Source organism: Chiloscyllium plagiosum, chromosome 40, assembly GCF_004010195.1.
Source record: "Chiloscyllium plagiosum isolate BGI_BamShark_2017 chromosome 40, ASM401019v2, whole genome shotgun sequence".
Classification (NCBI taxonomy): domain Eukaryota; kingdom Metazoa; phylum Chordata; class Chondrichthyes; order Orectolobiformes; family Hemiscylliidae; genus Chiloscyllium; species Chiloscyllium plagiosum.
In genome coordinates this window covers 15,605,886-15,623,146 of record NC_057749.1, presented here as the reverse complement: position 1 = coordinate 15,623,146, position 17,261 = coordinate 15,605,886, and the positions used below count along the sequence as shown (strand labels likewise).

General features: G+C 41.5%; 1 protein-coding gene across 2 annotated transcripts in view; it reads right to left on the bottom strand.

Moving 5' to 3' along the window:
- The window catches only part of tubgcp4 (tubulin, gamma complex associated protein 4), a 48,269-nt gene extending 32,310 nt beyond the window's left edge, over window positions 1–15,959 (bottom strand). Inside the window, exons 1-6 of one of the 2 annotated variants that reach the window (XM_043680426.1) lie at window positions 15,728–15,959; window positions 9,907–10,035; window positions 5,632–5,754; window positions 4,397–4,450; window positions 3,828–3,884; window positions 99–178 (exon numbers count right to left, since the gene is read on the bottom strand). In XM_043680426.1, coding sequence (XP_043536361.1) covers window positions 99–178; window positions 3,828–3,884; window positions 4,397–4,450; window positions 5,632–5,754; window positions 9,907–10,035; window positions 15,728–15,805 — 521 coding nt within the window. In that variant the 5' untranslated portion in view covers window positions 15,806–15,959. The remainder of the gene's footprint in view (window positions 1–98; window positions 179–3,827; window positions 3,885–4,396; window positions 4,451–5,631; window positions 5,755–9,906; window positions 10,036–15,727) is intronic. The other variant, XM_043680427.1, reaches the window with a different exon arrangement.
- Window positions 15,960–17,261: the final 1,302 nt, after the last annotated feature.

Sequence of the window (17,261 nt, the reverse complement as noted above, 5' to 3'; positions counted from 1 at the left end):
AGCAATTTACTAAGAAATGTCTTCAACCAAAGGTTATATTCCTAATAAAGACAAAAGCCCTGTGGAACAGAGTATGAATAAACTGCCTGGTTTCTTACTTCTCCAGTGCACTGCGGACTGGTGGAAGCCCTCCACAGCTGTGTTGGTGAACGGTCTCCAGCAGTTGACAGCCATGAATCTAAGATGGAAAATGAAGAAACAGTGAAACACTACATATCTTTTCCAGAAAAAAGCGGGCAGCACGGTGGCACAGTGGTTAGCACTGCTGCCTCACAGCGCCAGAGACCCGGGTTCAATTCCCGCCTCAGGCGACTGACTGTGTGGAGTTTGCATGTTCTCCCGGTGTCTGCGTGGGTTTCCTCCAGGTGCTCCGGTTTCCTCCCACAATCCAAAATACATGCAGGTCAGGTGAATTGGCCATGCTAAATTGCCCGTAGTGTTAGGTAAGGGGTAAATGTATGGGTAGGTTGCGCTTCGGCGGGTCGGTGTGGACTTGTTGGGCCGAAGGGCCTGTTTCCACACTGTAAGTTATCTAATCTAATCTAATCTAATCTAATCTAAAAAAAAAGTAACCATTCATTTACAGCTTAGAATTCAACACATTACTAAAAACGATTACGTTTAGTTTCTGGAGACATCATTCTACTCTCCCTTCCTCCTAGCTCTTACGGGGTCACCCAGCTACCAACAGTTTCCCATAGCAATAGCTGAGATTTTGAGTATCAACATGATAAGATAACTGAATCCTGTCCTCACTCAACATCCATGTTTATGTACTCACAAATGAAGATTCCATAGCAAGCATGAAAAGGTATTCTGACTACATTTTACCATCTTCAGCCCAGTGACACAGAGGCTGACTGGGCAGTACATGCTTTAATACTGCTTTACTGAGCAGCAGGAAAATCGACGTTTCGGGCAAAAGCCCTTCATCAGGAATTGCTCATGAAGGGCTTTTGCCCGAAACGTCGATTTTCCTGCTCCTTGGATGCTGTCTGAACTGCTGTGCTTTTCCAGCACCAAATTCTAATCCAGAATCTGGTTTTCAGCATCTGCAGTCATTATTTTTATCCTGCTTTTACTGAGACCATATAATTTCATACAGACCAGGGATTGAAAAGCTAAAACTATAAGGAAAGCCAGACCAGGCTGGAAAAAATTAGAAGACTGAGGGCTGGAAAAAATAGAGGTCTTTCGGATCACGCAAGGGCTTAGTAAGGCAGACATGGAGAAGGTGTTTCCAAGGGCGTCACGGTGGCTCAGTGGTTAGCACTGTTGCCTCTCAGCGCCAAGGACCTGGATTCGATTCCAACCTCGGGCATCTGTCTGTGTGGAGTTTGCACATTCTCCCCATGTCTGCGTGGGTTTCCTCTGGGTGCTCTGGTTTCCTCCCACAATCCAAAGGTGTGCGCGTTAGGTGAATTGGCCATGCTAAATTGCCCAAAGTGTTCAGGGATGTGTAGATTAGGTGCATTAGTCAGGGGTAAATATTAGGTAGGGGAATGGGTCTGGGTGGGTTACTCTTCGGAAGGTCAGTGTGGACTGGTTGGACCAATGGGCCTGTTTCCACATTGTAGGGATTCTAAAAAACAGTTGTGGGGATGATCAAAACCAGAGTTCATAAATATAACATAGTCACCAACAAATTCAGTGGGGAATTCAGAAAAACCCTCTTCACCTAGAGAGTGGTGAGAATGTGGAGCTCTCTATCACAGGAAGTGATCCAGTTGAGTAGTTCTTTTTAAATTCATTCTTGGAATTTGAGTGTCACTGGCTGGGCTAGCATCTATTGCCCATCACTAATTGCTCTTTGAATCGAGTGGCTAGTGAGAGCCATTTCAGTGGCTAGGTGCTGTGGATCTGGAGTCAAATTGTTGGCCATATCAGGAAAGGATAACATTTAAGAAGAACTTGGATCGAGTCAGGAAAGAGGAACTGAAGGATATGCTGATAGAATGAGATGAAGGAGAGCAAGATGAAGCCTATGTAGAGTGCAAACACTGACATGGTATGCGTCGCAAAATAACTGGGACCTTCTGATATTAATGCAGAATGCTGCAGTAAGCTACAATACCACATAAGATATTGTCACAATTTTCAAACGTATGAAAGAGATTACTCCTGGTAAAACCAATTTCTTACATGCTATATTGGGTGTTCTATATTACAGCTTCTGGTGTCATTGGGTTTTCTTTGTGTAGCTGCCAAGGCTCTAGAATTCCCTCCTTATAAGTCACCATCCCTCTCTCTTCCCTCCTTTAAGATGCTGCTTACAACATCTCATTTATCAAGCTTTTGGTCACCTGTCCTAATAAGTCACAGGGCTGGATGTCAAATTTGACCTGATAATGCTCCTGTGATGTGTCTCGGAGTGTTAAATGTACCATATAAATGCAAGTTGTTGTTGTGCGGATTAGCCCAATGCTATTAATAGGCTTATTTTATGCATCAATGCCAATGCGCCACAGGAAAAAAAATAATGTTTTCAGTCAATGTGACTTTCGACTGTGAACGATGTTTCTTGCATGACACTCTTAATTAATATTACAAATTACTCCCATCACAAACGACAGGCCTGTAATAGTTGCCATTTGCTCCAAGTGTTACATAGTTCAATAAACTACCAGCAGTCACAAAGTGACACAAAGAATCGTTCACAGTTCAAGGTGACATAGTAGGAGTCTTTTACCCCACTTTCCTGAAATCCCAATGATTACAGAATTCAATTATATTTCCAAAAGACAATAACTTGCATTTATATAGTGCCACCAACACAGCAAAAAGTCCCACCTGCGGCACTATCAAACAAAACTTGGCCATTGAAGCACATAAGGAGATATTCATTCAGGACTTCATCAGGGAATGGGCTTTAAGGAAGAGAGTGAGAGTGAGAGAGAGAGAGAGAGCGCGTGAGAGAGAAAGGGAGAAAGAGAGAGAGAGAGAAAGAGAGAGAGAGAAAGAGACATAGTGAGACGATGCGAGAAGTTTAGAGACTGAATGCCAGAGCTTATTTCCCAGACAGCTAAAGCAAATGTAAGTAGACAAGCGGGGGGCTGGAAGAGCACACCAAGCAAGGCAGCATACATAAGAGCTTCAAACAAGAATTGCACAATCCATTTATTATAACCACATAAATAAAAAAGATAAAAGAGATCAAAAAAGACAACACTGAAACTGCACAGCTACAAATATCAAACCTTGCTGATAAAGTATACATGTCTATCACAAAACAGGTTAATTAAAAAGGTAATGAATATTTGACCTTGAACTGAATATTAATTTGTCGTTCTGCAAATGGTGTAAACAGTTATTAAGCCTGCCTCGAACACAAGGTAGACAGACATCATTTCTTTTTGGTATCTCTATAAAATTTATAATATTTACTAACCATTAACCCATTAAGATTGCAGGTACATTTGTAATTTTCTTTTAAAAAAGAATGTTTGTAATCTCCTACTTCTTTCCCTGAAGTCTGATAAATCTTAAATATTTATACTGCTGGAATCTATACAGCACACAAACTCTTTTGCACTCACTGACAAGGTAGGTAGGGACTCTGTTTCACATCTCATTCTAAAGTCAGCATCTTTAACCTCCTGACTCCAAGGTGAGCAAACTACAACTGAGCCGTGCCTAATGTATTTCTCATCTATACACCCCAAAGGTGGGAAAGAGAAGTTAAATCAGAAAGCATCATCAAATTAGTATATTACTTGGATCTCACTGAATAAGTATTGCAAGAGAAGAGCAGACAGTCTGAACTGTGAACAGTAAATGCCTGGGTGGTAATTTGGATCACAAATATATCATTTAAAACTAACACTTACCTTTTGAGATTTAATTTGTTCGACTACCACCATAACAGATGGGAACAGCAGCTGAAACTGGCAATGAAATAAAATGTTAGGCAACGAAGAGAAGGCAATATTGTATCAGAACATCTTGGCTCAGCAAGTCTCAGGACTTAAAAGCTTCTATTGCCATCATCATTTAAGGATTAAGACAGTCTCGGCCCAGTTTTTTGTAGTGGAGAGCCACAATTCTGGATCACGATCAAAAAAAACAAAATGAAAGGTGTGAGTGGAGTAACAGTACAATTGAGTAAATATAATGATTAATTCTATACTTGCATACCCTAATCATAATTGCATTACTTTAGAGTCTTCCATGTTATCCTTAAGAATTTCATTTATCATCTGGCCAGAGGGGGTGAATGGTTTATTTCTGATCTTAAGTCCTAGCTCCTAAAATCCTGATTGCACAGTCCACTGTCCTGTGTTTGTAAGCTTTCCCATCAAGAGATTCACTGATTCATCTTCAGTATTGTAATGCAGCAAACATTTCAAGACACATTTCAGGAATGGGCCAATTTGAAAATGCGGCAACAGGGACTTACTTGATCCAAAGAGTAGTTTACATGAGAGATGGAGAGATGTGGGTCTGCCAAGAACTGCAAAGTAGATATGCAAAGACAACATTAGAATTCTTCAGAAAAAAAGAACACTTTCATATAGTCAATTTCAGCAGTCAATCAGGGAGACAGAGGCATAATGGCAATACTGTACCGCTGGAGGCATGCGTTCAATCTCACCAGGGCAGTTGGTAGAATTCAAAGTCAATTAATAAAATGAAGAATACAAGGCTAATCCTATTAATAGTTACCATGAAACTATCAGGTTGTCATAAAAATATAATCTGCTTCACTAATATATTCTCGTGAAGGAAATTTGCCATCGCTACCCAGTCTGGCCTACATATGTCTCCAGACTCAACCAGCAATGTGGTTGATTCTTAATTGTCCTTCTGAAATAGGCTGGCAAGCCACTCTGATCAAGGGCAATTAGGCATGGGCAATAAGTGCTGACCTAACAATGTGATGTTCACATTCCATGAAAGTGTTTAAAAATACAACAGAAAACTTGGTTATTTATTACTCTGCTGCTTCTGGATGCTTGCTGCATTTAAACTTGGCTGCTGTTCATCCCAGCTACAACCAGATACACATGAAAAGTACTTGTCTGGCTATAAAGAATTTTGGAATGTCATGAGATTGTGAACTTGGGAAAGATACTATCTAATTGCATGCTGTTGCTTTATGTGCTAAAGGATATTCAGCAACATGTCAAATGGTCACCGTGCAGTCCTAAAGCTTGTTTTTTTTAAAATCTCAGTAACAGGTCAGGGAGAAATTTCCCAAGGTTTTTGTTCTCTGAATCTCAGGAGATTTCTGCTGGCTGGGGGCACTGGGGATTCTCAGTTACACCATAACTGTATGGGATGGGTGTGATAAACCAGCTGGTCTTTGCCTCTCTGTCATTTTCAGAATGATGTTGGTTGAGGGAGCAGCGTTGACCAGCACAGCGGTAGATCTCTATGCTGTTCTTTAAATAGTACCATGGGATCTCAGAATGAGGAGAGCGGGCATCAGATTTCAGTAACAAAGAAACTAGAACTGCATTGCTGGTTGTTCTTCCATAGTTCAATTGTGACAGAGTAGGGCATTCGGGTAAACCTGACAATTTTACTGAAATATTAACAATACTGCAGCTTTCTTTCAAATGATAGCGAAACCATTCACATGTCTCGTATTTAGCATTTGAACAATTTGTCATATAAGTTGAAGACAAGTACCTCGTGCTCAAGATCAAGTAAAGCCTGTCTGTAGGGCTGCAGCATGGAGTCTAGCCCGGTACAAAAGGCACGAAGATAAATCCCGTGCAATCCAGCCTGGCCTTGCTGGGATGGGTGGCACTCCTGTAAAACAAGATTCACCGCATAAAAGAAGTCAGGACAAGATTAGATCAGAGGAAGAAAAATAGGTAAAGGAAGAGGGTGGGTAAATGAGATTGTAACCATTTGCTCTTGTCAAAGGTAGAGGCTAACTTAGAGCAGCTGGGATGAATGGCCTGTTGTTGTGTTGCACTTTCTTTGTATAAAAGTGGAAAAGAAAGTCATACTCCCCTTTATATATTGTGCTTAAATGTTTTATATTAAGCCAACAAAGGCTTCTGTTGATTATACCCATTTCTTTATGTTATGAAAACTGAGATATATTCATTATCTGCAGCTAAATACCTATTTTACAATGTGTCAGCTATAATGCAATGTTAAAATGTTAGAAAATAACTGGAAATAGTTGAATTTGTTACAACTATAATTTATCCTTTATAGTTGTGTTTAATTCTTGACATTGTCAATTATTGCAACAAATTTCATTGCTTCCACAATAACCCTCCTGTTATAATGTAGAATTCTTAACAACCCGTGTCACTATTACCATGTTCATAATAATACTCCTGTCATTATATCTAACGGAATTCTGAATTTGGTTTTGGTTCTATTACCATGCTCAGAAAGACTACATGAAAAACAATGAAAACAAAATAAAGATAAATATGAGAATGTGGAAGAAAAGGTGAAGGTATTTCTTAAGCTTTTGACATAGGGGCTTTTTTAATTCATTCGTGGGACGTGGGCGTTGCTGGCTGGACCAGTGTTTATTGCCGATTCCTAGCTGAAGGTTAAAGAAAGGAAGTCAAGTTGAAATTTTAAGCAGACCTCAGTTACTGATTACAATGAATTGAATTGAATTAGCTTTATTGTCACATGTACTCAAATGAGTACAGTGAAAAGTTTACAATTTGCTACTTACGGCACCATCTTAGTTATTTGTTATTTTATTATTTGGCTACTGTGCATGTAGGAAGCTCATTAGAAAAGTGCATTGAAGAATGATTCCGGGTTTGAGGGGCCCATGTGCAACATTAGTCGTGTGTTTGGGTCATATGGCTTCTTTCTCTGCTCTGTGCTCTATGTATTTCTGTTATATTTAGGATTAACAACTTAAAATATTGAGGCCTTATTCACTGGAAGGGAAAGGCTAAAGGAGAATCAACATTATGAAAGGTTTTTCAGAGGATAAGTAGATATGGATTACTTATATCAATAATATGGAAACAGGCTGAGCAGCAGCAGGAGAATAACAGAGGGGAAGTTAAAGAAATGCTTTCACAGAGATTTATTACAGCACAAAATGCTTCTCCAAAGTGGCAGACACTGCATCATTTAAATGGAAATTATATAAGTATTTGAAAAGAAATGCTATGCAAATGGGATTAGAACAGACATCTCTAGTTAAAGAACTGCCATAAGCATAGACAGAATGGTTTATTTTGTGCATAACTTCTATGATTAAATTTCACTTTGCATTTTAAGACAATTCTGCAAGGAAAATAATGACAGTTGACCTGACGTCTCAGTCAGCCTGAATGACTCAACTATCAATAACAGGAATGAAATCCTATGAACTACGTGACACAGACTAAGGCACCAGAAACAACAACAGCAAACACAATCCTGTCAAACCTACAAAGTCCTCCTTACTAACATCTGGAGTCCAGGACTAAAATTGGGAGAGCTGTCTCACAGATACTAAAGCAACAAACTGACATAGTCGTACTCAGAATCATACCTAAACACAACGTTCCAGACATCAGCAGCATCCTCGGTTAAGTTCCGTCCCACTGGCAGGACAAACCCAGCAGAGGTAGTGGCATAATAGTATACAGGGGGGAGGAAGTTACCATAGGAACCCTCAACATTGACCCCAAACTCCATGAAATCTCAAAGCATCAGGTCAAACATGGGAAAAAAGTAGAGGGTGGTACGTGTATGGAATGAGCTGCCAGAGGATGTGGTGGATGCTGGTACAATTGCAACATTTAAGGGGCATTTGGATGGGTATATGAATAGGAAGGGTTTGGAGGGATATGGGCCAGGTGCTGGCAGGTGGGACTAGATTGGGTTGAGATATCTGGTCGGCATGGACAGGTTGGACCGAAGGGTCTGTTTCCATGCTGTACATCTCTATGACACCAAGGCCACATTCGGCCATGTATGGCACCAAGAAGCCTTAAGAAACTGGAGTTAATGAGAACTGGGGAAAAACCTCCTGATGGAATAAAACCTGGCACAAAGGAAGTACGGTGTTGTTGCTGAAGGTCAGTCATCTCAGTTCCAGTACATCTCAGCAAGGTTCCCTCAGGATAGTATCCTTGGCCCAACCATCTTGAGTTGCTTCATCGATGACCTTCCCTCCATCATGAGGTCAGAAGTGGGGATGTTCACTGATGAATCCACAGTGTCAGGTTGATTCACAGCTCCTCAGATACTGAGGCAGTCCATGTCCAAATGCTTCAAGACCCGGACAATATCATGCTTTAGCTGAGAAGTGATAATTAACATTGTGCCATACAAGTGCCAGGCAACAGCCATTACTAACAGGAGAGAATCTAACCATCTCTTCTTGACATTTAATGCCATTACCACCATGAAGACCCACTATCAACTTCCTAGGAGTTATCACTAATCTGAAACTGAACTGGACTATCCATATAAGTACTGTGGCTACAAGAACAGGTCAGAGTCCAGGAACCTTGCTGTGAGTAACTCACCAAAGTGTGTCCACCATCTGCAAGGCACAAACAAGTACTGTGATGGAATACTTGCCTGGTTGGGTGCAGATCCAACAAAACTCAAGAAGCTTATTGGTCAGACTATTGGGAGGTCATGTTGCGGCTGTACAGGACATTGGTTAGGCCACTGTTATAATACTGCCTGCAATTCTGGTCTTCTTCCTATCGGAAAGATGTTGTGAAACTTGAAAGGGTTCAGAAAAGATTTACAAGGATGTTGCCAGGATTGGAGGATCTGAGCTACAGGGAGATGCTGAACAGATTGGGGCTGTTTTCCTTGGAGTGTCGGAGGCTGAGGGGTGACCTTATAGAGGTTACAAAATTATGTGGGGCATGGATAGGATAAATAGACAAAGTCTTTTCCCTGGGGTGGGGGAGTCCAGAACTAGAGGGCATAGGTTTAGGGTGAGAGGGGAAAGATATAAAAGAGACCTAAGGGGCAACTTTTTCACGCAGAGGGTGGTACATGTATGGACTGAGCTGCCAGACGATGTGGTGGAGGCAGGTACAATTGCAACATTTAAGAGGCATTTGCATGGGTATATGAATAGGAAGGGTTTGGAGGGATATGGGCCCGGTGCTGGCAAGTGGGACTAGATTGGGTTGGGATATCTGGTCAGCATGGACGGGTTGGACCGAAGGGTCTGTTTCTATGCTGTACATCTCTATGACTCTAAGCTTGAAAGCATCTAGAATAAAGCAACCCACTTGAATGGCACCACATCCACTAACACCTACTCCCTGCACCACTGATGCTCAGTAACAGCAGTTCACTAAATGCACTGCAGAAATTTACTAATGTTCCTCAGACAGCACCTTCAAACCCAAACCACTACCTTTCAAAATTACAAGGGCAGCAGATACACGGGAACACCTGCAGTTACCTTCCAAGCCTCTCTCACTACCCTGATTTGGAACAATACGGTCATTCCTTCAGTGTTGCTGGGCCGAAAACATGGAACTCTCTCCCTAAAGGCATTATGGGTTTAAGGACACCAAATGAACCACAGCAATTTAAGAAGGTAGTTCAATAAATGCAGATCCAGTCAGCGATGCCTACATTCCATGAATGTATTAAAAAATGGCCCAGTTCAATCAACAGGCAGCCTCAGTTATCCAACGTTATTTGATACCCCAGATCTACCCCTCCAGTCTAGCTCAGTACTGTCTGCTTTAGGAAGGAGAAACTGTGCTGAGGGTCCTGCTCTTGAGCTATTACAAGAGCTTCCTGTTGGAATTGATTGCACTTAGAGGTCAGGGACGAAAGGAATGCGATTGATTTTGATGCCTTCAAATTTCTGCCTGTTCTGCTGACATCCACTATCCAGACACCTTCATAAAAGAAAATGCTCATTCAGGCAAAGTACCAAAAAGCAAATAGCATCATGTCAGTCAGGAAAGGAAGAGGAAATCTTCTCAGTACAGAACCTACCTGCTGCTGTACATGTCCAGTGTATTGTTCAATAAACTCTGTGAAGCGTATATAGTCGGTGCCTAACTTACACAGACGATTTAAAATGCTGGTTTCACTGGGGTGAAGGAAAGGCAGATCCTGAGATACCTAGGTACAAATGGAAATAATGTTTGTTTTTAAAAATGTACATGGCTTGTGGGCAATGGTGGCTACAATTGCCCATCCCTAAAACAATACAGTAACTAGTTTGACTGACAAAGAAAGAGATTATTTAAATTACTCTTCTCTCAAAGCCAATAATGTATGTAACTCAAACTACAAACTTCTATAACATAGAAATCAAAACTATGAACGTTGTATGACGCATTAAAAACATAAATGCTTGAGTTGTTGAGTTTACACAAATCAGTACAGATTTAATTCACTCAAGTTGACGTTTTATGCAGATTCACATCTTCCCCATCACAGTATCTGACTGCATCTTGAATGAAGTTGGAGTTTTGCCTTTTCTAACTTACGTAAGAATATAACAAATTGGATCAGGATTAAACAATACAGCTCTTTAAGCTTGCTGTGCCATTTAATAAGGCCATGGCTGATCTTCAAATCCCACCCCATCTTCAATAAATGGAGGACCATTTCAGGCATTGTTCACTCTTTACGTGACATCAATCCTGTACATCCCTTTTACCAGAGAGTAATCACAATCTAGATAACACATTAGCTTAGATTAGATTCCGTACAGTGTGGAAACAGGTCAAGTTAATGTTAAAGCTTTTCTAAAGTCAGAACGAAAGGCATTCAAAGATCTTGCCCCTAAAGGAAAGTTTTAAAAAGATGGTAATCGTGACTTGGAGATGCTGGTGTTGGGCTGGGATGTACAAAGTTAAAAATCACACAACACCAGGTTATAGCCCAACAGGTTTATTTGGAAGCACTAGCTTTCAGAGTGCTGCTCATTTATCACGTGGTTGTGGGAGAAGTAGCACTCCAAAAGCTAGTGCTTCCAAATAAACCTGTTGGGCTATAACGTGGTGTTGTGTGATTTTTAACTTTAAAAAGATGAAGTTATAAACAAAACTGAATGCACTGTGATAATCCAATTATTGGAGATGGGTTTTTTTAGGGTCAGAATATCACATATCACAAATATCACACCAGTTTATTTGCAAACTAACACAAAGGTAGGCAGGATATTTGCACAGATCTAGGACTCTGGCTGAAAACAGCATGAAAACCTAGTGCTAGTCTACTGCCAGTACAATCTATCACTGTCATTCAGGGAAGGAAATCTGCTGTCCATGCCCAGTCTGGTGTAGACAGATTTCAGACCTATAGCAACTTGGTTCATTCTAAACTGCCCTCTGAAATACCTAGCAGGCCATTCTGTTCAAGTACAGATAGGGATGGGCAGTGAATACTTGCTCAGTCAGTGGCACCTACAGCATGTAAGAATTTTAAAAAGCATAAAAGAGAAACAGAGAGAATCTCAATTCAGTGCATCCATTGAAGTACAGGACCCCCGAAGTGTAGTACATCATTGCAAGACTGTCCAAATTATGGAACAATATGGAGATTGCAATAATATAAAATTAAATACTATTATTTACTATAATAATAAACATTATTAAGATTGGCCTAAAGTATTGCCTCAAAAAGGTCTATACAGGAAAATGGCATGGGTTCATTGCAGTAAGGGAACAGGTGTGTTTTCAACCCATTTGAAGGCACAGGTAGAAAGCTTGCTCCATATTTATGCAAAGCTTCTTCAGAGATCCTTTGCCTCCTGGTGCAAGTGGGGGAAATCTGGGTCTATGTACAGTACAGAGCTAGGCCACAAACTCTCAACCTTATTGGAGGGACCACCACCAATTGAGTCAGTTATTGTGGCCTTTTTTTTGTCACAAAGGGAATAAAATTAACAACATCTTGTGACAATGTAACATTTTTAACATAATAAATATTCCAACTAATTTCACAGGAGCATCATCGTACAAAACCTCACATTAAACCAAAGCATCTGTTAGGCCAGGTTACTAGTAGCTTGGCCAAAGACATTGGCTGTAAAGACAGTCGTAATAGAGAAGGTTGAGTGAGTGGATGAGGGTGGGTATTAAGGAAGATGATTATGCTTGTGCTAAATATTGTACATTACCACCTAGACTAGGCAAAATTGTACAGTTTGAGAACTGTGTTCAGTTCATGCCTCTGAGACACAAGATATATTATTCAAGCAGAAAGGAGCCAGGTGAACCCAGAATTTTTTAATTTATTCCCAGGAAATGGCACCACTAGCAAAAATTGCCTATTATTAGCTGTCCTAGAGAAAAGGCTGATGGGTAACCTTGATTGAGTGATTATACATTCTAAATCAAATCCAGAAATAAACAGCCTTACACATCCACACCACACAAGGCCACTCTTTTTGAAAACACTGTAAAGGTGTACGCAAGAACAGGTACCCAATGAACACAGCCTGCCAATTTCTCAGCAACAAACTCAAACAGACAAAACACATCCAGATATCCTAGCCACTCTCCCCTACATCAAAGACAGCACAGAAATGACTGCCAGAGTACTCAGACCTCTTGGCATCATGGTAGCCCTACAAACCTACTAACACACTAAAACAGCAGCTAATGAACTTGAAAGACCCTATACAGACAACAAGCAAAACGAATATCATTCACAAAATACCTTGCAAGAACTGTAACATACACTACGTTGGACAAACAGGCAGAAAATTAGCCACCAGGATACATGATCATCAACTAGCCACAAAAAGACATGACCCAATTTCACTAGTATTCTTACATACAGATGAGGCAGGACACCACTTCGACTGTGACAACACATCCATCCTACAACAAGCCAAATAGAGATATGCACAAGAATTCCAAGAAGCATGGTATTCCAACCGGAACTCTATCAACAAACACATTGATTTGGATCCCATTTACCATCCCCTGAGAAAAAGAACAGGAAATGACACTGCCACAGGAAATGACATCACCAACCCAAGGAACCCTAAACAGATAAATAGAAAGTGGGCCATACCACCAGTGCTTCATTGGGAAGCTCACTGATGATGTTACCTACCTAGTAGGGTGATGAAATATCTGAAAAAGAACCTTCCAGCTCAGCAAGCAAACCTACATCCAGAGCCTCAATCTTCTCAAAACTAGCGAAGACATTTTATCTCTAGGACCATTTCCTCTTCAATCAAACTTCAATGGGAACACTGCAGAGCTGGAGTTGTGGGGAACACGCACCAGAGCCACAAACACAAACCTTTACAGAAGGGAAAAAAACAGTAAAAGTTGGTCTTTCTGTCGGTGTTGGAATTTTCTCCTTTGGAGATTTTTTCAGACTGAGATAGGTATAGTTTTGGTTCTTCAAATGAAGGGATATTGGGAGTGGGCAGAAAAATGGTGCTGGGACCATAGATAAGCCATAAATGTACAATGTCAGATACTGAATGAACATATTGTCTACTCATGCTCCTGTTTCTTACATTATAATCTTTGCATTCTACCACTGAAACAGGAAACTGACATCCCTCTCATCAAATTGAAAACCACCCCACTGCACAGCACCATTCCCTCTTTTGATCACGATCTGGCTGCCTCTGGCATGAGTTGAAGAGTGTGGTGCTGGAAAAGCACAGCAGGTCACACAGCATTGATCTTCAGCACCTGCAGTCCTCACTTTCTCCTGCCACTAACATGAACACACTCAGCTGTTAAGAGCAAGGATATTCATTCAGTGAATGGTTTTGTGAATTGTCCAGAGGGAAAAGTGAGTGAAAACCAGTCATGCTAGGAAGTGAATGTGCTGGACTTCCATTTTGAAGCAAACAAGACACATTGGACCAGTATCTCTCAATCACCATATTCAATATTTCTTATCCTTCTGGGTGAGTGGGTATAGTATGTCTGGCCCTAGGGGTACAGTATCTCATCCGGTGATGGCCATCCCCAATAAACATATGCTCAGCCCACGTTATGAGCATTGGCAGCCTTTATAGCCTCATTGAGATATAGAAAATGATGAGGAGGATATATAGACTAGTTCGGAAGAAACCTTTCCCCTTTGGTAGAAGGGTCAATTACCAGGGGACACAGTTTTAAGGCAAGGGATAGGAGATTTAGAGGAGATTTAAGGACGATTTTTTCAGCTAGAGTCAGAGTCATAAAGATGTACAGAATGGAAACAGACCCTTCGGTCCAACCAGTCCATACCGATCAGATATCCCAACCCATTCTAGTCCCACCTGCCAGCATCCAGCCCATATCCCCCCAAATCCTTCCTATTAGTATACCCATCCAAATGCCTTTCAAATGTTGCAATTGTACCAGCCTCCACCACTTCCTCTAGCAGCTCATTCCATACACATACCACCCTCTGTGTGAAAAAGTTGCCCCGTGGGTCTCTTTTATATCTTTCCCCTCTCACTCTAAACCTATGGCCTCTAGTTCTGGACTCCCTGACTCCAGGGAAAAGACTTTGTCTATTTACCCTATCCATGCCCCACATAATTTTGTAAATCTCTATAAAGTCACCCCTCAGCCTCTGACGCTCCAGGGAAAACAGCCCCCGCCTGTACAGCCACTCTTGTAGCTCAAATCCTCCAACCCTGGCAACATCCATGTAAATCTTTTCTGAACTGTTTCAAGTTTCACAACATCTTTCCGATAAGAAGGAGACCAAAATTGCATGCAATATTCCAACAGCGGCCTAACCAATGTCCTGTACAGCCACAACATGACCTCCCAACTCCTGTACTCAATACTCTGACCAATAAAGAAAAGCATACCAAATGCGTTCTACACTATCCTGTGACTCCACTTTCAAGGAGCTATGAACCTGCACTCCAAGATCTCTTTGTTCAGCAACACTCCTTAGGACCTTACCATTAAGCGTATAAGTCCTGCTAAGATTTGCTTTCCCAAAATGCAGCACCTCGCATTTGCCTGAATTCAACTCCATCTGCCACTTCTCAGCCATTGGCCTATCTGATCAAGATCCTGTTGTAATCTGAGGTAACCCTCTTCTTTGTCCACTACACCTCCAATTTTGGTATCATCTGCAAACTTACTAACTGTACCTCTTATGCTCACATCCAAATCATTTGAGGTTGGTGAATATCTGTAAACCACTGCCTGAAAGTATGACAGAAGCTGGACCTCTCAAGGTGTTTACTCATTGAAACTCCAAGTGCTGGAAAATGGGATTAGAATAGATGGAAACTGAACAAAAACAGAAGAGTTTTCTTTGTTTTTGATCCCTTACATCTGCAGTTCTTTGTTTTAGATTAGAATAGATGGATATTTGCTGACAGGCAGGAACAATCATCTCTTTCTGTGCTGCTAACATCTCAATTTTTAAAAAAATCCTTGTGTGATGTGGGCGTCACTGGCTGGGCCCAGCATTTATTGCCCATCCCTAGTTGCCCTTTGAGAAGGTGGTGGTGAGCTGCCTTCTTTAACTGCTGCAGACTCTAAGCTGTTCAGACAGAAATCCTGGAAACGTGGGACAGCCAGTAAGATAATATAATGATCAGGGCAGTGGATAATTACCAGGCTAAAAATAATGTATAACGGTGTGGGGAAATAGTAGGAGATTGGCATCAGGTAATAACAGTCCATTAACAGTGCAGGCTCGATGGGCAGAATGGCCACCTTCTGCGCCCCACTACTTCTATGTGCAATAGTTTATTTCGCTGTTTCACTCTCTGAATAAAGTAAAGCTGGGTTCCGTTGTTTCCTTTGCTAGGGTTATCTATTGTGAGAAGGGCCCAGACCTCTCGGTTGCCATGGTGCTCCAGGCTCGCCCTCACCTGTAGGCCGCTGCGCTTGTTCCAGCTGAAGATACTGCCCGGGTACCCGCTCAATGCCAGCAGCAACTCGTGGATCATCTCCTCGCTAAAGACCCCAGTGACAACGACCGCCCTCACTCTCCGATTCCTTTTGAGCTTTTTTTTTGTTTTTAGAAACAACCAATTTGCGCGGACCGCCCAACGGCGCCAACGGACGCCGCCATATTTGAGACTGGCAACCGAAAGCTCCAAGTGATTCCGTCGTTGTCTGCCATGTTTAGTCCTGGCAAGTTACTCCTCTCGCCATCTTTGTTGCTGGCACGAACCTGGTGGAACAGGCTGCGGCTGCTGCCATCTTTCATGCTGGCTTGTGTGTTCCCTTGTGAAATTTTATGTTGTTTAGTAACAATGGTCGTCTGACTATATGTGTGTGTACAAGTGTCAATGTTTTAGCCACATTTCTTAATATTTGTACATGGAATCCAGTGGCACAACCAACCATTTTTGGTGGTGTTTGTGCTTCTTGAGACAAAATTACAAATTGCTGAAAAAGCTCAGCAGGTCTGGCAGCATCTGGGGAGAGTAACCCTTCCTCAGAACTGATGATAGCCAGGAAAATGTCGGTTTATCTTTCTTGAAATGTGGAAAGGATTAAAAACTGGTTCCATTTGCCTTGTATGCTTGAAAAATGGAACTTTACTGCATCGAGTACATTCATTTCCTAAATTCATTTCCTAGTTTTATTGATTTGCCTTAACTATTTTTTCCTCTGTGGATAATATTGGATAGATGGGTCCTTAAGGAGCGATACTGACTCAGCAACACTGAAGGAGCAGCAATATCTTTCCATATCAGGATGGTTTGGAGTGGAACTTGCAGATGCTACTGTACCCATGTATCTGATGACCTTGTGCTTCTAGATGCTAGAGGTTGCAGGTTGGAAGGTGCTGTTATTCTTCAAAAAACTCAAGTTTGTGAGACATGATTTTGCATGCACAAAGCCATGTTGACTATCTCTAATCAGTCCTTGTCTTTCCAAATACACATATATGCTGTCCCTCAGGATTCCCTTCAACAACTTGCCCACCACTGATGTCAGGCTCACTGGTCTATAGTTCTCTGGCTTGTCCTTACCACCCTTCTTAAACAGTGGTACCACAGTAGCCAACCTCCAGTCTTTTACTCTTTATTCATCAGAAAGCCACATCGCCACATCTGAATTCCCAATTTCCTACATTTGGAGGACAGCTAACATATTGACAATACCGATCTATTTTGACTCATTATCTATTCTGAAATAAGGAAAATAGGTCAAGCAGAATCACAGTCGTAGAGTAAGAGAGCTGTACAGCAGGGAAACAGACCTTTTGTTCAACTCATCTATGCCAACCAGATATCCTAAATTAACCTAATCCCATTTGCCAGCACTTGGTTCAAATCCCTCTAAACCCTTCCTAATCATATACCCATTCAGATGCCTCTTAAATGCTGTAATTGTACCAGCCTCCACCACTTCCCCAGGCAGCTCATTCCATATATGCACCACCCTCTGTGT